Raw genomic sequence first — 23,662 nt, forward strand, 5'->3', positions numbered from 1 at the left:
TGCACCACCTGCCACCTCACTGTGCTTCACATCCACTGTTTGGTCTACATAAATATTTGGAAAGCATTGGTGAATGTCAATGGGTGCCATTTTTTCCGCATGGAGGAATTCAATGGCACATCTTTGCTTCACACGTACTTCAATGTCAGATGTCATTTTGTCAGGCAGCCCCTCTGCTGCCATCTGTCACACAGCAACAAATTCAACAGAATACTGGTGGGAAGGTTCACCCTCTACTGCCTACCACCAACATCCACATCTGATATTACAGGCCATCATAATAAAACAAGTGGCATTAGTTTTGAAGCATTCCTCACAAAATATACGATATCATTAATATATAAGTAATAAAATATTTTAATTTAAGATATCTTTCTTAAAACAATTTTAAAAAAGAGAGGAACAAAAACATAAAACTAGCGGGATATTTGACCTCGTTTTTGTAAACTGACACATCAGTCTGGTTCAATCACAGTGGTTGCAATTCTTAGTGGGGCCTCAAGGTGTTCATCTGAGATTTCTGATGAAATTTTACTCTTCCTATACTTCATCCTTGACAATAATTGTTCAAAATGTGTGTACTGCCAGAAAGCTATGACATGAATATGGTTTGATTGTGAAGTGAAGGATATTTTTCTCTGCTACGACAGGGATTATGAAAGTCTAGTAAAGAGACATGATCAGATTTTTGAGTTGAATATCTGATTGCAACACTATATATTCTATTTAAAAATTTGCAGCTCATATATCAACTGAAAATGGACTTGCAAATGTAAATAGATCATATTTATTTCGGCAGTTCTGAAACCCCAAGCTGTGGGGTGCAGACTGGATGCCATCCAGAGGGACCTAGACAGGTTCAATCAGTGGATGCAGGAGAACCTCATGGGCTTCAACAAAACAAACCTGGGTCTGCACCTTGCCACTGATAGTGGCAACTCCCACTATCAGTACAGGCTGGGGGATGTGAGGTTGGAGCACAGCCCTGCTGAAAAGGACATGGAGGTACTGGTGGATGGCAAGCTGGGCATGAGCTGGCAATGTGCCCTCGCAGCCAACCATACCTTGGGCTGCAGGGAGGTGATCCTGCCCCTCTACTTTGCACTGGCAAGACTTCATCTAGAGTGTTGCGTCCAGATGTGCAGTCCTCAGTACAGGAGAGACATGGACCTGTTGGAGTGTGTCCAGAGGAGGGTCAGAAAAATGACCCCAGGGATGGAACGCCTCACTGTGAGGACAGGCTGAGAGAACTGGGGCTGTTCAGCCTGGAAAAGAGAAGGCCCTGGGGAGACCCGAAAGCTGCCTTTCAGTATCTAAAGGGGGATGTAAGAAAGAAGGAGACAGACACCTTAGTGGGTCTGTTGTGATAGGAAAAGGGGAAATGGTTTCAAACTGAAAGAGGAAAGATTTACACTGGATACAAGGAAAAAGTCTTTTACAGTAAGAGTGATGTGGCACTGGAACAGGTTGCCCAGAGAGACAGTGGATGCCCCATCCCTGGAGACACTCAAGGTCAGGGTGGATGAGGCTCTGAGCACCCTGATCTAGCTGTGATGTCCCTGTTCATTGCAGGGGAGTTGAACTAGATGACCTTTAAGGGTCCCTTCCAACTCCAAGAATTCTGTGATTTTATTTTCAAATTCCTTTATGAAAACAGAAAGCACAGCTGAGTATTCTTTGCTGTTTGGAGCCATGTGTTTTGCCAATGTATCAAAATGCATACAATTATTTGCCATCACTTGAGTCAGCACAGCACTACCCTCTGTGTGCCCTGCTTTCAGTCAACACACTGTTAATAGCACGCTGACAGTTTGGCTGTTGCTGAGCAATGGGCACCTGCCCAGAGCCACTTCACAGGAAACCATCACTACCTTTGTAGTGCAGATAGGGGGTGGGCTTCACTGTGAGCCATGCTGAGCCTCATGTGGCCTGTGGGCTGTGGTCTGGACACGCCTGATCTAGTTCAACCCTCCACCTACTTCCAGTATCGGGCACTAACCATGTCCCTCAGTATTACATCTACCCTTTCCTTGAACACCTCCAGGGATAGTGACCCTACCACCTCCTTGGACAGCCTGTTCCAGTGCAGCATCACTCTTTCTGAGAAAAAGTGTTTCCTAATATCCAACCCCAGTCTCCCCCGGTGCAACTTCGCCATTACCTTTGTCCTATCACTGTTACCTGGGAGAAAAGATCGACCCTCAGCTCACCACAACCTCCTACGTGGTCATTACAGAGAGCGATGAGGTCTCTCCTGAGCTCCTCCAGACTGAACAATCTCAGTTCCCTCTGCTGCTCTCCATAAGACTTGTGAAAAGCCATCAAAATTTAAAGCATGCTCACCTAGCAAACAGTCAGGCTGCTCCAATATTCATTCATCTTTTAAATTTTGACATTAACCCTAGTTGAAAAAGTAGTTTCCACTCTTAAAACTTAAACCAAAAAATAATTCATAGAAAGAAAAAAATGTGGATTCACCACCTGGAAAAGTGCATGCAAGACAGGAGATCTGCTGCTCATTCTAGCATCCCTCTGTATAAATGAGATTTTCTTTATAATGCAGCATCCTCAGAGACCTAGAAGCTTAAAGCAATATACTTTTGGATACACTACTATTCCTTCGGCGCACTTTTAATGGATTTCTTCTAACCCATCTTTCTTTACTTGAAACAATATCTTTTTGCATAAAAAGAGCAGATTCCACAGGAGATAGGAATTACTGAAAAGTTCATCTGCTCCAGCTGCTTATTCCTCAGTTAAATTCATAATCTTCTTTTTATGACACCATAATTGTTCCTATGGTAACCAATTACAACGTCACAAACAAGATTAGAATTTTAGATGGGGGAACAGAATTAGTTCCTACATTATTTGTTTAGGTCCCTGGAGGCTGTCATGCCTGATCAAGTCATCGGCCCCTGGGTTCAAGAAGCCCCTTTTCAATATCACACCAATACCTGATATTTTAAGGGAAAGCAAACAGAAAAACAAGCAGAAACGTGCCCAGTGAAGGATGGAAAGCACAGAGATAATCCCTTCACAGCCACAGCAGGTGATTCTCTTGCCCCCCTGAAGCAAGAAAACACTGGCAACTCTTGTGACATTGTGAGTATACTCAGCAGGCAGACTTGCTATGAATACAACTCATTTTCACATAAAAGACTAAGCCTTCTTTGGATCCTGCTAAATATTTCCCTTCCATGATTTCCTGCAGCACTGAATTCCCTATTAAATACACACAAAACAGTTATGTATGGCAAGGAAAAAAAAAAAAAAGCCTCTGGGTTCACTTATTTCATCATATTTTCCTCTACTCAAACTAAATAACCACAGTCTATCATCTCCCTTCCTGCGCAATAATCACAAATATGCTACAATGTCTGAAGTGATATACAGTACCCTTCCCTAGCCTTTTTTTTTTCGTGTCACCTGCACATTTCCAGGCTACCAACAAATGAAAGAAAGGAAAAAGAACAAAGAGGTTAAATACAAGTCTCCCAGGTATCATTCAGCAAATAATCAACATTTTGAGATGTGGCATGTTCAAGATAAAGATGCTGTGCACAGGTTCAGTTTGCATCGCTCAGATGAGGTGGATGAGTTAAGGTACCAGTGAGAATTAAGCTAACAGCAAAGCTCATCAACACATGAGGACTGAGTGCTGCAATGAGTGCCAGAAGCTACACAGAGATGCCAGCCCACCCTCTAATAAGTGCTCTATTCACCAGACCATGGTATATGCAGGGCTGCCTTTGAACCATTAAGCAGCAGCCCTCAGAGACCAGCATCGCCATGAGCAACACATGCATTTTACTTTCCAGGTAATTTATTGTAGTTCACAGAAAACACGACAATGTGCCTAAATTCTACAGATAGGACAGGTATAAGGCAAGAGATTTACTCTGGATTTCTGGACTGAGACTGGAATACAGAACATCAGTCTTCCAGCTGCCCCTGCAGCTGGCAAAGGAAATCCTTTTAAAGACATGGTTCACAACAGGCAAAATGGCAACATCTCCATTTGGCTGTAGAGCTACTGCAGCAATTTTTAAAATTGCCAGCATCCGCTAAAAGTCACCATCTCCACTTCAAATAAAGATTTCCCTCTTTCCCCCACCCCCACCTCCTCCCCACCTCAGAAAAACTCTCTAACTTTCACTGTGAAAAATATGTGGCTTTGGTTCTGTTTTTGCAAATGGAGTTCCCAGGTTTCGCATTTTCTGTTTGGAAACATTTGTCAAACATTAACAAGCGCACACACATCTATTCTTCATCTTATAGGAGGGGTCAACATCAGAACTACTACTTTCAGCTTTCTAAGCTAAACAGAGATGGGCTTTTCTAGAGGACAGTGAGGAGCCAGAGCCTGAATTAAGCTGGAAAAAATTGCCCTTTGGAGAAGACTCTCTTGCTTGCTAATGGCTGTTGAGGACACTGGAGGAAGGGAGCCCTCTTAGCCCAAAGTTATTCTTTAGGGATTGCTCATCCCCTTGTTATATTTACTTCTTCACACATATTAGGGCTCACATTTTTTTTCAGAGCCAGTAAGAAGTGACACCTAACATCAAATGCATACACGTGGGGACTGACTAATCACAGCAAAGCCATTAGAAGGAAATGCATTAGTCTTAATAGCAAGAACTGCACACTCGCACAATCTCTTCCCAAGAAAGTTCTTAAATCCCATGGGAGTTACATGTCGGGAACAGTGAAACCAGCACAAGCAGATGCTGTTATTTGACAGGCAAGCTAGCAATCCACTGCCCAGACATATTATAATAAACCCCGCATATAATCTCTGTTCCTCTTCATGCTGTGGTTATCAACACCTTTCAGTCTCAAACAGAAGACGGCCATTGACCCTCCACAGGTAGCCATTACAAGGGATTGCTCCCTCCTCCTCTGCTGCCCCTATCAGCTGGATGGGATCTTCTCCTTTCTGAGAGACAAATCTGACAGCAACTCAGCTTGTATGAAACACTCACCCAAGCAGACTGTGGCATATGCCCAGAACACAGTGGGAGACACCACCATCCAGCCGAAATCCACCACAGGGTACCCCTTGCTGATGGGGTAGATACTGATCTGACTGCTCTGTGGTCCAGAGTGAGAAAAGCAGAAACAGGAAGGAAAATAAAAAGTAGTGTTTCTTGACTGCAGAGGCTTTTCCACTCCTAAAAGTCAGAGATCACTTTAACTTTTGCTTATTCAGAGAACGAATTCCAATAAATGACCACTTGGATTTTAATATCACCTGGTACATGCTGTCAGTAGCTTGAGGCAGATGCAGAATATTCTTAGAAAAAAAAGGAAAGAACAAAAGCAAAGCAAACAAGCGAAAAACAACCCTAACCATACACCTTTTCTACCTTTGGCTTTCAAACACCCCTGGAGAATCACCTTTCTGTTTACCCATAAAGCAGCAGATGGCCATTCACTATCCGATATTAGCCTGTTAATATACTTTAACCATGACATCAAGCCGTTCTGCTAGCAGCCCAAGGACAACTCATCTTTCAGGTTCATTCAGTCTTAGGTCCTTCAGAAAAGACTAAGTATCATTCAGCTGATTAACACTAAATATGGTTATTGCAACACATTTCTAACACGGAAAATTAATTATGACCAAGCTGGTTTCACAGATGCTACCAGATAACTTTGGCTTGCCAAAACTCAGCATTTCTATTCTTCAGGAAATTCTGATGTTTCAAGTCAAAACAAAGTAAGATTTCTTTTGAATCAGAGTGAAAACAAAAAAAACAAACCAAAAACACAAACCTGCGTAAAGACATTCCAAGGAATTATAGTATCAACTATTCTGTATTTCAGTTAATAGGATTACAAGTTATGATGAATATTTGAATGTGTTGCTCATCTATTTTTTGAAAACAAAATTAGCATCCTCCCCAGAAGACTTCAGTTGGAAAACATAGTTATGTCAGCAGACTGAAAAAATGCTCCATGGGAAATACTTCAGCCGTGGTTCTCCATTACAGAAGAACTGAATTACAAGTGACAATGCTGTGGTACCTTCAGAGGTATTGCCTCATACCTGGTTTTCCTTCTCTCAATTTACAATGAGAGGTCACTTGATTTTAAGGAATAGTCACGTTTTTGCCCATTGTTGCTCCTCTTGAACAGATCTATCACTGAGATCTGTGAGGTCATCTTTGCATTTTTGTACACACATTGTGGCTCAGGACTGAGTCCTTCAGACCTACCTGCTCTCTCACCTCATGGACGTGGTTGCATTCCTCTACCACTACAGTTGCACACCGACATGTACTATTATGCCTGTTGAAAGCATAATGATACCTGGAAAAGATTATTGGAGATGATCTCACTGTTTTGCATTTATCCCCCCATTATTTATGTTTTCACACATAATAGAAGCTGCTTTGTCTGCATGTGTAATCAATTCACCTCACTGTCTTACAACCTCGCTGCGAAAAGCTCTTAGAATTGATTCACAATAGGGCCAACATTTCCATCAAGCAAATATCACTCTCGGCACCTGACAAATTGTGACACTGTTTTAAGAGTGACTGAATCAGAAACAAAGCTCCAGCAGGGTGCTGGGGCGGTAGGGGAGCCAGTGGGGAAGGGGGTACCCTGCACAACTGCTGTGTGGGGAGCAAGGGCAAGCGCCTGGGCATGGCTCAGCCCTGAGACCTGGGAGAGCCCCATGTTTTCTGTCTGTGATTCTGAGTGTGAGTGGGTGGGAAAGCTGATTTGCCAGGGAGCAGCCTTTTGAGACAGCAAGCTGCTTCTCTCACTGGAGGGGAATTAACATCTCATTCTTTTTTCAGATCAGAGAAGGGAAAGTTGGGCTACAGTTCTCCATCCCAGCTTATTTCCTCCTTCTCTCCTCTCTGTTTCATATCACTAATGACCTCTTTCAAACTTGAAAATTTACTGTGTCAAAGCATTGCATACTGCATTCTAAGCCATAGTTTGCACCCTCCTTACCCTTCTTTATCTCAATTGCTTGTGACCCACTGGAAACGTCTGTCTTTGGTCAGCTGAAGGGCTGACTGAGGCTGAAATGATCAAAACTTCTTTTAATGAGCAAAAGGTACATGAGGCACAAGCAGATGGGAGAATCAGGAATAGCCTGAGTTTCCAGACCCAACTGAGAACCCACATTCACAGCTGCCAGGAGACCTTCAGGGGAGGGTCAGGTTGGATATGACAAAAAGGTTCTTCAGCAGAAGGTGGTCAGGCCCTGAACAGGCATCCCAGTTCAGTGGTCATGGCCCCAAGCTGACAGAGTTCCAGAAGCATCTGGACAATGCTCTCTGACATATATCTGATTTTGGGGTGGTCCTATGTGGAGTCAGGAGTTGGACTCAATGATCCTTGTGGGTCCCTTCCAATTTGGGATATTCTATGATTCTATCTTCAGCTACAGATTTCATTTAGGACATTGCACAGCTGCAAAGAGTAGCAAAATAAGGTCATTGGTGGCAGAAAGACAAGGCCATCTGGTATCTTGGCAGTTCATGTGTGAAAGAGAACAATCTTTGAATTTCAGGAAGCAAAAAGCATGAGTAATCTCAGGATAAAGGCCAAAGACAAAAAAAGAGTGAATTACCTTCTTTTTCTGCTAAGTCAGGAGAGAGGTGCAACCCGCGTGATGGAAGATTTCAGTGCTGCTCCCTGTGCTACCACTTTCCCTGAATAAACAAAGGCCTTTTATCAATTAGGGAGCTAGGAAGTAAGAACACAGCTCTTTCATAGACACGGGTCAACTCCCCTCTTCCTTCTGTCTCCCTCCCAAAATTAGTCATCCCATTTTCTGTTCCAGTGGAGAGACAGCAAGATCTGTGAAATGAGAGAAACCCCACACAGGGGTTCAGCAGCTGAGCCTTACTCTTTCTCTGTATTTGCTTTATTTACTTGTTTTATCTGAATTCTGTACAAGACCAGGTACTAATACAAATGCTAAGCTCAAAGCCTTTTAGAAAAAAGAGAATTGGAAATGTAAGCAGAGAGCAGGCTGAAGACATTTTCACTGCCCTATGAGAGCTGAGGACAGAATTGCATTTGATTATTTCCCCTTCTGCACTTAAGGAGATGGAGAAAAGATGACCATATTGTCCAACCCAGGAATAAAAAGAGGCTTTTCTTAACAATTTCCTGTCATTTGATCTCTCACATTTTCACCAGACTTGAGGTGAACACTGGGAGATATGCATTAGTTGGTCTTGAATGCGCTGACTCTGGGAGAATCAGAGGAAATAAAAAATATTTGTGTGTCACACTGAAGATTTCTTCTGGTTAACTGTAATAGTTTACCCCTGTACCTTTCCTAGATGAAAGAAAAAAGATGCAGAGTGCATTATATAGGAGGTTGGGGGTTGGACTACATGATCTCTAAAGGTCCCTTCCAACCCCGACAATTCTGTGATTCTTCTAAGACATGTTCATTAATGGGAGGACTCTCTCCATCCATACTGACCTGGAAAGCATTTCCCAGAGCACTTCCAGCTTGAATCTGCCTATACAATTGAGTGAGTGCATACAATGCTTCTAAAGGCCATATTTGGTTTCTGTTGATGGTCATCACATTCCCAAGAAGGGCAAGACAGGGGTCTGCAAGAAACTTATTTTCTGGGAGAGATCAGAAGATGTTTTGTCACAGGGAAAACATGCAAAGCTGTGCTACTCCCAAAACCTCCAGCCCACTCTGCCAACAGCAATCCCTGCTAATGGCTAGCTTTCCTCCCTTTCAGCTGGATTAAGGTTTGATAGGTAAGGATATGTTATAGGACAGAACTGCCACTGCTAGCTCACATGTCTGAATCCCATCTAGTTGGCTGTTTCTAAACATGGCAGACAAGCTTTGTGAAGGGGCATCTCGACTGCTATCATCATCTCAGTCCAATTTGTAATTGCCCCAGCATCACAGCCATCAGTCATCTCCCCTGCCATCCACTTAAAGAAGAGAGAACAAGAGCTGACAGCTCAGAGACCAAATAACCCAACACTCAATCATCTTGCTGCTTAACCAAGATCATAGTGTATTTGTAAAATGATGATATAGTCCACATCAGACTTAATGTAATGAAAAAAACATTTTTCCAACTTGAACAGCAAACAACGAATCAAGATTCACAAGGCCAAAAGAGCCCACCCAAGTATCAGAACACTACCCTGTATTCAAGGCACTATGAATTCTCTCCACTATTTTTTCTCAACAAGGTCTGCTGAGCGCTTTTCAGCATTCCTTCAAATTCTAAAACATGAAGAGATGAAGATGGCAAAAGATTCATCCTTCTTTTTGCTATAGATTTGCATTACAGTGACTCAGAAGCCCAAGAACTGCCTCTACCTTTACATTCAATTGCACTTTAAAGACGTATGTAGCTACTTCACAACCACTACAACATACTCTTCCACACCAGAGCTTGAGAAATGCCAGTATTGCAAATGGAAAGGGAGAAAGGAAGGAGCTTATTATGAGAATCTTGACAGTAAGGCATCAAAGATGCAGCACCAGACTTTGAAGCTCACACCGGCCATGACAGATGGGGAAAAAACCTCTTGGAGCAAACTGAATAATTTAAGCCTAACCTTCTAGAACATGAAATACAGTATTTCTGTCGCTGCATGTTCTTTGTTCATTGCACCATGCACCACGCAGATACATAAACCCACACAAAGCACCAGTGTATTGGCAGGAATTGGGAAAAAGGCAGAAACATGCTGCAAGGAAGATAGGGCAGAAAAGGCAAGCTACAAAATGAGAAGGGAGAGGGAGCAGATCAGAAACACTGAAGAAATCCAAGAATTCTAATGCCAGAAAAGTGGTCAAGAATAACACTGATACAATGAGAAATGACGTGCTCCAAAGCAAAATATACTGCCTTGCAGAAGTGACACTTGTAACTGCTGGCTACCTGCAGAGGTAAAATGAAGAATGAAGAATAGCTTATGTTCCTCTCAGCTAATGGAAGGCCACCCGCAACCAAACATGCATGGGTAGTGAATCTAATTCCTTCTTCAATGTCATTTTAAATCAGGCTGGGACTTGGAGCACACTGCAGAACCGGCAGCAAGGATCCTAAGAGTACAAGCAGCTGACAGCACACTGGTACTGGATATCCCTTAAGGCAGTAGCATCAAAGGCACTTTTATTTCCTGCCTACATGGGTTTTTGACATGCAAGTTGTCTCAGTGTCTCAACTTACAAATAACCTCAAAACTCATAATGAAACTTTATTCAAATCTCTGGCATTTCACTTGTTCCACAGGAGAGTCCGTTGCCCTCCAGGGCATCATCTTGAAACCATAAATCAGGCTAACATCAGCAATTAATACCCAAGGACCTAGCCTAGTGTGCACCTACGTACGGCATTTCATTGCCTTCAGAGAACCTGAAGGATGCAGTGCTCTGGTTGGAATGAAACTCAATGTGTTTTCACAACAAAAGGAGATACTCCTGGGATCATTCACTAATTGGATAAAAGCATAAGAACTCCCCATTACCATCCCTAGAGGAAACTCATTAGCAACCTAATGAAATAAAGTGATGACAGGAAGGTATTTTCTCATCATCTTTTAATGCTAACAGGCTTCAAAGCCATTTCGCTTCCTCACCCTCTCCTCTGATGCCCTGAAACCCCATGGCACCTCTCACAGAGCACAGACAGTCCCCTCTCCAGCATATTTCACAGCACCAGGGAGCGGTTTCAGAGCACAGAGGGATTCTAAGTTGTCCAGCTCATCGTCTTTGATGAATCTGTGTAATTGAACTTTAATCCCTGCCCCACTTGGAAAATGTTCCCCAGTGGGTCAACTTTCCTGATGAGTCATACAGCTTAGAAGGCATATCATCTGGCTATTAGGAGTTTTGCTGTTTATTTTTAAGAGAAGTCAAGCTCAGAAACATTTGGAATAAATTATGAATATAAGATGAGCAATACATAAGCACAGTATTTTTTTGCAAGTGTTTATATTAAATATGAGACTTTCTTTTTCTTCACTTGTAAAGTGTTGGGTCATACACCAAACACTTTTGTATTATAGATCTAAAGTACGTCTGGTTAGAGCTATGCATATTAAACACATAATTTAGTAATGGAGAGGGAAAAATGAAGGATTTTTAATCCATCTGAAGACAGTAATATAAAGCAAAACAAGCTATTTGCCTACTTTCCCTGCTAGACAAACTAACATCTCTTCTCCAGCCAAAACACCTCCCTCCAAGTCCCAGAACAATCAAGTAGCTCACATCTCTCCACCAAGGGCTCTTGGATACTGCCAAACAACTTAAGCCATCAATCTTAAACATCTCTGCAATGAATCTACAGTCTAGCTGAGCCTACAGGGCACCGAGCAGCACAATTCTCTGATCCCAGTGAGTAAACTCATTGCTGATGGCTTATGCCTCTTCATTGACAGCCTGAGAAAGTAACATCCTGCATCTATTCATGCCCCAGTGTTCATCCACAAAAGAACACAGAAGGCGCAGTGATGCAGAAAGTTAGTATATGCCTCAATTAGACACCTCCATTCTCCCTAAATACATAGCCATGTGTCTGCTACAATGGGGATTAGTGTTAGGAAGTATGTAGGGCCAGTGATCTGGAAAACCTTCTAGAAGGAATTGGAAACCAGTAGCCCTCAAAGTGCAGACAAACCAGATGATAGCAAGCAGTTTCCCATTAGGAATGGTAATTTTTGTAGGCAGCTAAGCTTTGTTAATCAGAAGAAGAGTCTGGAAGTGCTGTTCAGAGCTGCACTTGCAGTGAAGTCCAGAACTGAAAGGTGTGGGATCTCATTACCAAGCCTTTTTCTAGTGTCAGTATTCCAGACCATCAGGTTTCCTCAAAAAACAGTAGAGTACAGGGAAAGTATCACAGTCAGTCCTAGTGCAAATACTGGCCAAGCCCTGTACCGACATAGTCATTAGTGACCATTAGAACAAATGAATGCATCTTTCCCTTCATCCCCAAACCCTTATCTACCTTTCAGCTGAGCCATTTCATTAAGTTTGTTGGAGGCATAAAGAAATTCAAGACAAGCAGTTAGTGCCCTGTGGCACTACTTAGGCTACTGTAGTTCTTTGAAAATGAACAGTCCCACTTGCTCCATACACAAATAATTCAGAGGCAAAACTTGGGAATACAGTAGTTGCTAACAAGTTCAAATTACAGCATTAATGTACAGAATGTCCTCTGTTCCCCAAATTTTGGGTTTTCTTAAAAGCTGCTATTTTGCTTCTCTTCTCCCCTCCCCTTCTCCATTCAAACTAGGGGAGGCTTGCTCTTAGAGCTAGGGTTAACTGGCCCACAGACAGCACATGCCATCCTGAGGGAGTCAGTGAGTCGCTGTATCTTGCTTTACCTCTTTTTCCTCTATCCATAAGGCTGTAATCCATAAGTGATCATGTCCACCTAAAAAAAGACAGTGCAGAACCTGACTATTTGTAAATACACATTGAAAAATGGAGACACAATACAATGGGCAAGCAACTCTTCTGCATCTGCAGCCCTTTATGAGGGTGGATAGTGATAGGACAAGGGAGAATGTCTTAAAGTAAGACAGGAAGTTTAGGTTAGATATTAAGAGGAAGTTTTTCACACAGAGAGCAGTGACGCACTGGAACAGGTTGCCCAAGGAGGCTGTGGATGCCCCATCCCTGGAGGCATTCAAGGCCAGGCTGGATGTGGCTCTGGGCAGCCTGGGCTGGTGGTTGGTGACCCTGCACACAGCAGAGGGTTGAAACTAAATGATCTTTGTGGTCCTTTTCAACCCAGGCCATTCTGTGATTCTATGACTCTGTTCCTATGTACTTCCACAGCTGACATGAAGGCACCTATGGACTCCGTAGATACTTATGTATATGCATACACAAAAGCTGCTCTCAATGCACTCTTACACTTTCTTTCATATACACAATTGAGTTCACGTGTCTTCTATTTACAAAGGATAAATAAAAATTTGGACATATAAAAATGGACTTTTCTCTCTCCTCCCCATTTTATTCAATGGTGAACTTCCTCATAGGATTTTCTCAAGCCAGCAGTGATCACAATGCTGCAAGCCTCCCTTAGCAGCTCTCTTCTTTCCCTACCCTCTCTCTTTTCCTTAATATCTGGAAAATCCTTCGGCTAATTGCCAATGTTACATGTCCAGGCTGCAAAGCAGAATAACACAAACAGCACTGCACATATGTAGCACCTCCCCAGTATCGTGGCCAAACTGCCAACTGTGCCTAATAAAAAACTGCCAAAAGCCTGGAGAAGCATCGAGCAAAGCATTTCATCAGCCCCGTGATCGACCCCAGTGAGAAGAACTGCCTACCTGCTCATTTATTCCAAAGGATTAGCTAGGACAACAGTGTCTTTCCACCTCATTGAACTTACGTGGCAACTGATTCAGCACTTATTACCTGATAACATTTTCCATCCGTAAGAGTCCCTCTCTGAGCAGCCATCTGAGCGTACAGGTCTGAGTCCACACAACAGCTTCATGCTGCACTCGTGGGCTTTCCCCCTTGCAAATCCTGTGTGCATTTATCCACTTCTGTGCACATGCATAAAGCCACTGCAGTGCAGTGATCAGCCATTAAGCGTCTTTTGCAAAGTACTGCTAACTTCATAAGGAAGGGGAGAACAGCAGAGGCAAAGAGACAATCCTTTTACTTCGTGTGGCCTAGAGACATTGATGGCCAGCCTTGAAGCTTTATCTCCAAGTCCATAGCAAATTCTAAATGTAAGCCATTTCTTCCTGTGGTATTAGTCTTGTTTCAGAGATATGCTAGTCTTTCCTGCATTTGTTACAACACAGAGCTTCCATTTCTTTCCTCAAAGCTTTGGGGTATGAAAGACAGCTTTATGAAGGCCCCTTCATGTACCTAGAAATGTGATGTGCTTTGGGAGAAAGCGATAAAGCGGTGATGGATGTTTTGGGAGACAAAGTAAATTGAGTCATTGTTATGAGCGTGGGTGGTACCAACCCTGCACAGTAAATACCCGAAACTCTAACAAAGAAGGTGCAAGCAGATTTTGCAAGATTAGGCCAGAGAATGAAAATTATTTTCTTGACATTTGATAGAAGATAAAAAACTCATCCATCATCTTCATGGGGAACAACCTCACTAATTCATGGAAACAGGACGTATTAAGATTCAAAGAAACCCAAGTGTAAGAAATCAACACAATCAAAAGATCAACGAATTGTGTTGAATGTTTTCATTTTTACAAATGTCAGTCAGCTTTAATTATTTATAACGTTTCACAGCACACTAGTAAATGCTGTCATTTCATAAAGTAATTAAGTCTTAGTAATAGGAGACACCTCTACCATCCTGTCTCTGTTTAATATTTGCCGAGAAGTGATGTGAGCTCTACGATCATTATCATGTCTGTAAACAAATGAAGCAAAAAACAAGGATGTCACCGATCCTTAAGTTTCTATTTCTGTCCAAGGACTCATCTGAAATCCCAAGTACTCACATTCTCTGTCTTATCTAAGCACATCAGCAGTGATGAAGTTGTTTAACTGGGGATCTTCCCAGAATTTCTCTGCCACAACTTCTCTCCTTCAAATGCAGGAACAAAACCCACTCTAATTATCACTCCAAACCCTCGGTGCCAAAACAACCAACCATACACTGCTGATGGTGCAGGAGAGAGCAGAAGGGCTCTCAGCAGACCTACCCGCTGACCATGGGGGGAGCTCACAGGGCTGGCCTCAAGCAGTTTTGCTTGGTGAGAAGCACTGGGCATGGCCACCGCCTCCAGTCCCTTCCATTACTCAAAGTGAAACTCGATGTCTCTGGCTCAGCAGAGCCACCACGGGCAAACAGAGCACACGGAATCCTAATGGCCTCTGGTTGGGGGGTTGAGCCATATACAGACAAGAGCCCTAACGCCTGCCACACTACGTCAAGCGGGATTCCTCTGCTTGGTCAAAGTGAGATCACATTTCTCAAGATAAACTATTCCCCAGTGACAAACATTTGCCAAACGCTACTTGAGCTCTCACAAGAGGGCCATTAAAACTTTAAACTTACAACTTTGTTTTTATTTCCCATGCCACTAAGCAAGATTCCCTGGATTTCCAAATAATAATTATTAAGAAATTAAAAGCCATCTGCATTATTTATGGTTTGGGCTTGTTTTCCTTTAGCTTTTTGTTGCTCTTGTCTGTTTTTTTACATCTTTTACTATTTCTTCAAGCTTAAACAATTAAAACAAGAAGATTATTTCTCAGATTAATTTTTTAGAGCTACAAACACCTACAGGAAACCTGTAGGATGGAGCTTTATAACCCATAGCTCTCTCTGTATTTTTTTTCCCCCCGTAGTTTTCTGTAGCCTTTTATTGTGGAAATATTCTTACTGAGCTCCTTCTTGGTAAAACCTGAATTTCTCGTTATTTCAAAAATTATTTTGAAGAAAGTTCAATTCATGCCTACTTTAGCTAACGCAGATGATGGTGCTCTTCACAGAACTTTGCAATGACAAAAACAATGAAAGAAAATTAGAAGGAAGAAAATACTACCTACTGGTTTTGCATCAAAACACCCAGGAAATATTCATCTGGGTCTAGAAACAGAGGAGATAAACAAGAGCCAGTCAGTGTGCAGAGAGTATTCCTCTTTGGCAGGGTGCACATTTGATTTACTTCCCCTCTCCCCCCACCCTTATTTACAATTCCCAGAGAGCTCGTGGGGTTTTCTTCTATGGAAATATTCAAACTTGTCTGGATGCCTACCTGTACAACCTATAGTAGGGTACCTACTTAGGCAGGGGGTTGGATTCGATGATCCCTTGAAATCCCTTCTAACTCCTGCAATTCTGTAATTTCCCAATTTCTTTGCCATGACTTTAGGTGTATCAGTTAATGAGAAGAACATGTTTTTCACCACGGTTCAGATATCTAAACAGAAAAGCCAAAGGGTCTTTAATACATTTAATTCCGTATTTCCAGGGTAAAAAGGAGCCCTCCAACGGCTGCTTATCTGCTGGCTTTCTGAAGTCAACATCCAACTCTCAAATAGGTCGGCCTCATCAAGTACACAAGGCTGAAGGGGGCAACCACTTCTCTCCATTGTGCCTCCATTGTGCCACACAGGGAACAGCCCTGTGAGATACCCTTCACTGCAAGCTGCACACTGGGACCACCCCCTCCTTCCCTGTCCAACTCCAGTGCTGTGCATAAGGAGAGGTGGGTGCTCCAGCTGCAAACTGAGATCCACTTCAGTAACGCGTGTTGGCAACACACACCAACAGACACGTTTTAAAGCCATTAGCTCACGTGGAAACACAGATAAGTGGTGTATCCCCACTGTGAATGTATGTGTAATTACAGTGCATCAGTAGAAAGAAAACGGTGAACAAACATCTATTCTTGAAGGAGTAAAAAGCTTTTGGCGTGCACTGAGAGCTTTGTGAGCGCTGGGTTCATGGTGGGTACATATGGGTTGGGAGCACAGCAAATTAGTGGGGCTATGGAGCTCCACGTGCAGCACATCTGCAGGACGTACAGTGAGCTTTCCCTCTAAATCAGGCAAAACTATGGCTTGACAAGAGCAACGTGCACACCTAATGTAAGCATTTACCACACCAATTCATTACATATTTAGCACAGCTGTTTCTGCACTGTACACCAGCAGTCAGGTCAGTGCCATACGTTGTTTTCTGACTTATGCTTTTGGTACACAAGATTCGTATGTGATAACTACATTATTAGTTAAACAGATTGACTTCACAATAAAACATCTGCACTTAATCAACAAAAATGGAAAAAAAAAAATTAGATAATACTTTAAGCCAAATTCAGGTAAATTATACTTGCATGATAGGCAGTGAATAACACAGAACTGTTAACAGTTTCTCCTCCACTGTTTTCCTTTTTCCTCTGGTAACAATACCTGGACCTCTCTTTCAGCCACCTACTTCATTTCTTCAAGTGTCACCAACAGACTTTTTACATACATTTTCAGATATCTGTATTATTTCAAGCAAGTTCCAATTGTGTTTGACTGCTTGTGTAAATATAGATATATGGGAGTATGTTAATGTAATGCATCTACGCAGAGATTCCTAAATGAACTGTTGGAAAGCCACTGTGAAGCCTTGAATAATTTCTGCTTTACTAGTGGATGAGGGAGTCCAGTGCCAACATGCATGCGTTTTCCTGTGTGTAATACAGTCATTTACACTTACAAATGTATTTCAAAACCATAATTTGCAGAAATAATGGCAGCAATTTAATTTAAGGAGGCTGTGGGATGTGTAGCATAGGGAGCTCAGTGGAGGTCCTGTGTGAAAGTCTTCCATTCTTCCATCTACTCCGATAATTCTCCTTAGGGAAAAATGAGAGCACATATTACTTACGGAAAATCAGCTCACAAATAAAAATAGTGTGAAAACCCAGGGATGTAAAGAAAATCTACTTTCCTGCACATAGCCTAAGTCAAAAGAATGAGCAATAAGCATCAGGAGATGCTCAGGAAAAGACTTTCATATGTAAAGGTTTGGGAATTGTTGTAAACCTGCCTAGCTGTAGGAGAGGTGAGGCAAGAGGAAGAAGAGAAATCCAATATCCCCTCCTATTCACATTTATTTCACATTTATTGTGAAACCTTTACAACATCTTGCTTTGAATATCTCCAGAGAAGACTCCACAACCCCTTCCTCAAGTGGGGAAGACGCCAAAACTGCTGAAATAAAAGTGAAAACGTATGTTTGAGTAGAAGCACCTGCAAATCGTAATGCAAACCACCAGCCTTCTCTACCAAGAGCAAACCCATTAGCAAAACTGCCCCCATCAACAACAACATCAGGAGCCCACCTGCAGAGCCCGCCTCTACCTGCAACAGAGGCAGGTTCAGCTAAATAGCATACACCTGAAAAACCACCAGGGTACAGATTCAGAAGCACCAAGAAGTTATTGCTGTAATGCCCTTAATGTGCCCGGTGAGATTTCCTTTTCTCATCGCTCACCTTATAGAGTCTTGCATGAATCATCCCAAACTTCACGCTCGCCAGTGAGAGCATCAGCCTTATGTGGAAGTCTCTTCACACATACGGAAGGATTATATAAAACTTCAGCTATGAAGAGTGCTTAATTACTTCACTTTTAAGCCCTACCACATGCAGAGACTCAAACCATTATGAATCTATCTGAGATGTAAGCTGACAGTGCGAACACATCAAAAAAATATCTGTGTGTTGGGGGAAATTTTCTGCTTACCTACCTACAGCTAGAAGAGACTAAAGAAAGAGCAAAGGCAAAATAAATAACATGTCTGAATGTTCTGTCCCCTGGGTTAAGAGAGCACATCCCCGGCCCACACTGGGGAATGCAGCCAGAATGAAGAGAGAGCCCAGGACTTCACTGCATGAAGCTGCTCAGACAGCAGTTGTCACCCGCAGCTACTATCAGATCCCAGGTGGGAACAGAGGAGCCCCGTTAGCTACCCGTTCATTCAGGTGCATCACACAAGGAGGGAACAGATTTATTGGGCTCCACAGCTCCAGGACCAGCACGGAGCAGCAGAACACATACCCCTGGTTACGAAAGCAGCACTATGCCCGAGCTCGCAGCACACCTGATCCCGGCCCTCGGAGCGCAGCACCTCAGCGGCACTGGGTGCAGAGCCCGCCCGCCCCGCGTGTCTCTGCCACACGGGTGGGACTCCCGGAAAGCGCCCTCGGGAGCAGCGCTGAAGGGTTTTCTCACTCCGGCGGCCACGTTTTCGTTGGGGACAGCGAAAAATAGGGACGGCTCTATTCCCTTTATGCAGCCGATTCCCGACTCCCTGAGTAACTCCGTGCCCGACGGCAGCCGCGGGACCGCCCGTTCAACGCGCTGCAGAGCCACGGAGCCTCTTTCTGCTTTCGGGCAAAGCCGAAGGTCCGCAGCCTGCGGACTCCGACTCCCTCCCCGTGCCCGAGCGGGAGGCACCCACCTGTAGGACACCTGCTTCCTGAAGGTGAGGTTCCGCAGCTTCTCCTCCAGCGACTCCTCCGCCGCCGCCAGCCCCGGCTCCTCCGGGACCCCGGCGGCACCCACCGCCTCCCCGCCGCCCTCGGCCCCCCGGCAGCCGCCGCCCGCAGCCCCCGTCTCCTCCCCGCCGGCCGCTGCAGGGGGGTTCATTGCGGCGGGGCAGAGGGGCCGCGAAGGGGAAGGAGGGGGCAGGCGGGGGGTGGCCGGCGGCTGCAGGCGCTGTGGGCCGTCGGGGACCGAGGGACGACCGCTGCCGGGGCCCCGGGACGCGTTGCGAGCCGCGGCGGCTGCAAATGGCAGCGCTGCCGCGCAGCATCCATCGGCGGCCGCACTGCAGCGGGGCATTGTGGGAAACTCCCGGCCGGCCGCTCCCCCGCCACGCCCCCGTCGGCCGCCAACCAATCGCTGCTCCGCTCCCGGCCACGCCCCCGCCGCCACGCCCAGCCACGCCCACCCCCCGGACCTGCCCGAGGGGAGCCCCGCGGGACCCCCATCCACGAGCGCTCACGGTCCGTCCGCACCGGGCGGTGCGCGCCGCTGCGCTTGGAATCGGAACGGCCCGCGCCTTCGTGTGTCGCTGTGTGGCATAACCTGGAGTTGATGTGCGTGCGGCACCGAGCCACGCGGCCAGAGGGCATGGTGGGGGTGGGCTGGAGGTTGGACTGGGTGCTCTTAGTGTTTTTCAACATGAATGATTCCGTACATACAGCTTCTGCTTCAGCTCCAGCAAATGACAGCTTCTCCTCTCTGACCTGCCACCACCATCCTGTCCCACTGGCAGTAAAGGAGAGTGATGATATGTACCTTCGTGCTATGGCTCCAGTTTCGCTTGCTGTCAAAGAGATATTCTATCCATGTGCGTGTATGATCGATCTGCACATGCTTCACCCGGTCTGTCCATACATTTTCTCCCCCCATACTTCTGAATACCTTCAGTTACTAAGGAAGAAAGCACAGTTAAGCAATGCAAAATGTGGCTTAGGTGAAGCAAAACTGAAGCCAGAACTGTTAAAAAGGTGTTGAACGCGCTCTGAGATGCATGCAGAGATCTGCAGGCAGCTGAGAGCTCTGTGAGCCCATCCCTGCCTCCTCCATACTGCTCTGAAGCCTCCAGATGAGCAGCATCAGGCAACAGATGCCAATCCTAGAATCATAGAACCATAGAATGGCCTGGGTTGAAAGCACCACAGTGATCACCTAGTTTCAACCCTCATGCTATGTGCAGAGTCACCAACTAGTAGACCAAGCTGTCCAGAGCCACATCCAGCCTGGCCTGCCATGCAATGGCACAGCATGAACAGAAATACTGTGTGCCAAATCAGTTTCACACATCCACCACTGCACAGTCTGCCTGCCACTTGTCCATGGGGGGGGGAACAACATGGGCCATGCCTCAGGAACCCCCAGGTCCCACAGCACATGTGGACTTCCGCACCCACGTGCTCCCTCCCCAGCAGAAACCGCGCTGCGGCTCCTGCTTGTCAGCAGCAGTTTTGCCCACATGACTGCAATTACACCATGCTCCAGGATTACCTGGCTTTCCTCCGACTGCTGCAATTTGCATGACTCATTTGCAGCACGAAAACGCTAAAGCTGCTTCCTTCCTATACCTTTTTACTGAATATGAGCAATTATGGGGGAATCTGAGGCCAGGGAGGGAAAGCCCTGCTTGTGCAATTACGCCTGTGGCAGAGCTGTGATCTGGGAGCTTTGGAAAGGCACCAACAGAAGAACCCCCCTCCAGTTTGCTCTGTGGATGTGTCTGCAGCCCTGGACTGCTGGACCACGAGGAGAGGTGAGCACAGCCATAGAATTCCAGCAGCAGGGGTAGCAGGTAAGTGATGGGGACAGAAATGTTGGGATAGGAGGGACTTTGGCCCTCTGAAGGAGGTTTATGCCATTGCTCACGTCTGCTAAATCCCATTCTGAACATCAGAACAGCTCTGCTGTGTGCTGCCCTAGGTTTTGCTCAGGACGGGAAGACTGAAAAGACTCATTCTAGTGGCACAGAGGTGAATGTATGGAAATGGAGTGGGAAGGGAAGGGAGGAACAACTCCGGTCTGCACGCCAGGCTCCCATGGGCAGAGCAGTTTGCCAATGCTGGCTCTGTTTGGTTAGCAACCTGTGAGCTGCTTTCTGCTAGGTTCAACTTTTTTTGTTGTTTGTTTTCAAACCAATTTTCAGCTCTTTTTTTTTTTTTTTTTTTTTTTTTTTTTTTTTTTTCCCTCAGCACTGCTCCTGTTTCGCACGTAGGCTGCCACAGCCAGAAATAGTCCCTGTTCCCGTTGCTAAGGTGTTCAGCCTGACACAGGGACTGATCCCGGCGTGGGTGCTGCCCTGCACCAACCCCACAGCTCAGCTAGGCATTCCTACGGGCTCAGCAAGGAGCCAACCCAAACTCAAGCACCACTGCAGCAAATGGACGTGAGGCAACCCAGCAAACATGGAATTGCTCTGCAGCGATGGGTTTTGCCTCGGTTACGTCGCAGCAGAGATAAGGGCCAGGACATCCCTTTTCTTCCTCACTGGTGATATACAGAAAAAGTAGTTTTTCAGCAACAGATAGAGCTCATGTAAAAACAACTGAAGATCACTTCAACTTTTCAAAGCACAGATTGGAAGGAGACAGGGAACACAAGCACTGTACATCCCACCTGGAGTGAAATGTGTTTTCATTTCTAATTACTGGCTCCTTTAGCTCCCCTTCCTTTGATGTACCTTTATATTGAGTAGAAAGCTACTCCTGTCCCACTTCACAACCAGGAAAGTGAAGCAGAGAGGAGCTGGCTGAGCTCACCAGAGTGCTTAGTGCAGGGCTCAACCCAGGAGTTCATTTTCTCAGTCCATACCCAGCGCATATCTGCATGGCTGCTGCAGAATGGTTTTTGTTGTGTCAAAGGTGTGAGCTTTTGCTCACTGCTCCTAAACTGCCCAGGGAAGTGATGGAGTCACCATCCCTGGAGGTATTAAGAACTGTGTGGCACTGAGGGACATGGTCAGTGGTCATGGTGGGAATGGGTTGGTGGTTGGACTAGGTGATCTTAAAGATCTTTTTTGACCTTAATAATTCTATGGTTCCATGATTCTAAATCCCCATCTAAAGAGGTCCATAAATAAACAACAAAGGAGAGAGAGCACTGGTGATGAATCCACTGCGCAGAGCTACTGAGAAGAGCAAAAGGTGAAGACGTCCCACCCAACCCATGCTGGGAGAGGATTTTCGAACCACATCACATCCCTTCTCCTACCCTGAAATGGGAACCAGTCCAAGGGAGAGCATCAGAATCCAACGAGGATCTCCACAGCAGTGCACTTTTCAAAGAACAGCACATACCCAGGGGTGATAAGTAGCCTCTCAACACCCAGCTCATTGCCCAGCAGTTCTCCTCTGTAAGCGTGGGTTTTGTCCTTAATCACAGACACCCTGCAGTGCCACCCACTGCACGATGCTTCAAGGGGAGTGCTGAGGACCATTAATCACCGGCTGGTATTTTGTATCCTCTAAGGAACTGAGCTCAGCTAAAACTAAGCTGCGGGTAACTTCACCGATCAGTCACAGTCTAACGATTGCCCTGTAAAAATGTTACACGTGGCTCGATGCTGCTAACAAGTGCCCTAGATCAATAGCTCTGGCAAGTGGAATTCTCTGCTTTGAAAGCTGGGGTATCCAGAGCTGAAAAAAAAAGCTGCAACCTCCAAAAGGATGAGAGTAGAGGGAGGGAGTGGGATTCAGGGAGAAAGCAAAGCCCTTCTTCTCCCACCTCCTTTGTGCAGGAGCAGAATCAAAGCTGCTGAGATGGAGGACTGGGGGTTATGCTCTCATGGTGGAACTGGGCCTGCTCAGAGCTGCCGCTGTGCAGTGCTGTGTGAGGTGGGGGGTAGCAAAGGCAGTGCTTGGGTTAAAACCACTGCGGTAGAGCTGCAGGGTGAAGAGCTCTTTTATGCCTCCCTGTGTATCCCTGTGCTACTTTAACCTTCTGGCCTCAAACCTGAGCAAGTGTCTGAGGATGGAACTGGATGGTCTTTAAAGTCGCTTCTGACCCAAGCTATTGCAAGATCCTGCGATTCTGTGACTGCAGCTCTGCACTGGGCCATCCACTGCCAAGCTCCCTGGATGCTTGTACAGCCAGAGTCCTCAAACCAGAGCGCAAATGGTGTTTGCTTTTCCCACATCTACTCAAAGCGGCGAAGGCCAACACCGTCTAATGCTACTGTGGGGTACTTGTGGGCTGTGGGATGAAATGAGGGGTCACACGTATGGATAGTAGGAAAAAGTTGTAGGAAAGAGTGGTGGGTCATTGGAACAGACTGCCCAGGGAGGTGGTGGAGTCACCACATCCCTGGAGGTGTTCCAGAACCTCAGTGCATATGGCACTGAGGGACGTGGTCAGTGGGTATGGTGGGGATGGACTGATGGTTGGACTGGGTGATCTTAGTGGTCTTTCCAACCTTAATGATTCTATGATTCTATGAAGCAGCTGCTTCCTGCGGTGCTGGAGATATCTTGCCTAGGGTTACCCAGGGTGAGGGAGTGGAGCTGAGGCCAACGGAGGACCCAGCCCATAAAAGCCAATGCTGACAGAGCTCTTAAGGAGTACAATTTAAGCAGAGGGCCAGTATGAGGTCAGTGAGAAAAAGGCCATATCTCCTGGTGAGCTATTCAGTATGCAGAAATTAAGCACTAGCATGCTCC

At 45.3% G+C, this 23,662-nt stretch overlaps 1 protein-coding gene across 3 annotated transcripts in view; it reads right to left on the reverse strand.

Annotated features, from left to right (window-relative positions):
• The window catches only part of DGKI (diacylglycerol kinase iota), a gene marked incomplete at both ends in the record, with an annotated part of 208,683 nt that extends 189,399 nt beyond the window's left edge, over positions 1 to 19,284 (reverse strand). For 2 of the 3 annotated variants that reach the window (XM_079537635.1, XM_079537634.1), the window contains one exon: positions 18,931 to 19,118. In XM_079537635.1, the coding sequence (XP_079393761.1) occupies positions 18,931 to 19,118 (188 nt within the window). Of the gene's footprint in view, positions 1 to 18,930 lie in introns of all 3 variants that reach the window. The other variant, XM_079537633.1, reaches the window with a different exon arrangement.
• Between the last annotated feature and the right edge of the window lie 4,378 nt (positions 19,285 to 23,662).

The sequence above is a fragment of the Tetrao urogallus genome, assembly GCF_951394365.1.
Source record: "Tetrao urogallus genome assembly, chromosome: 1".
NCBI lineage: Eukaryota > Metazoa > Chordata > Aves > Galliformes > Phasianidae > Tetrao > Tetrao urogallus.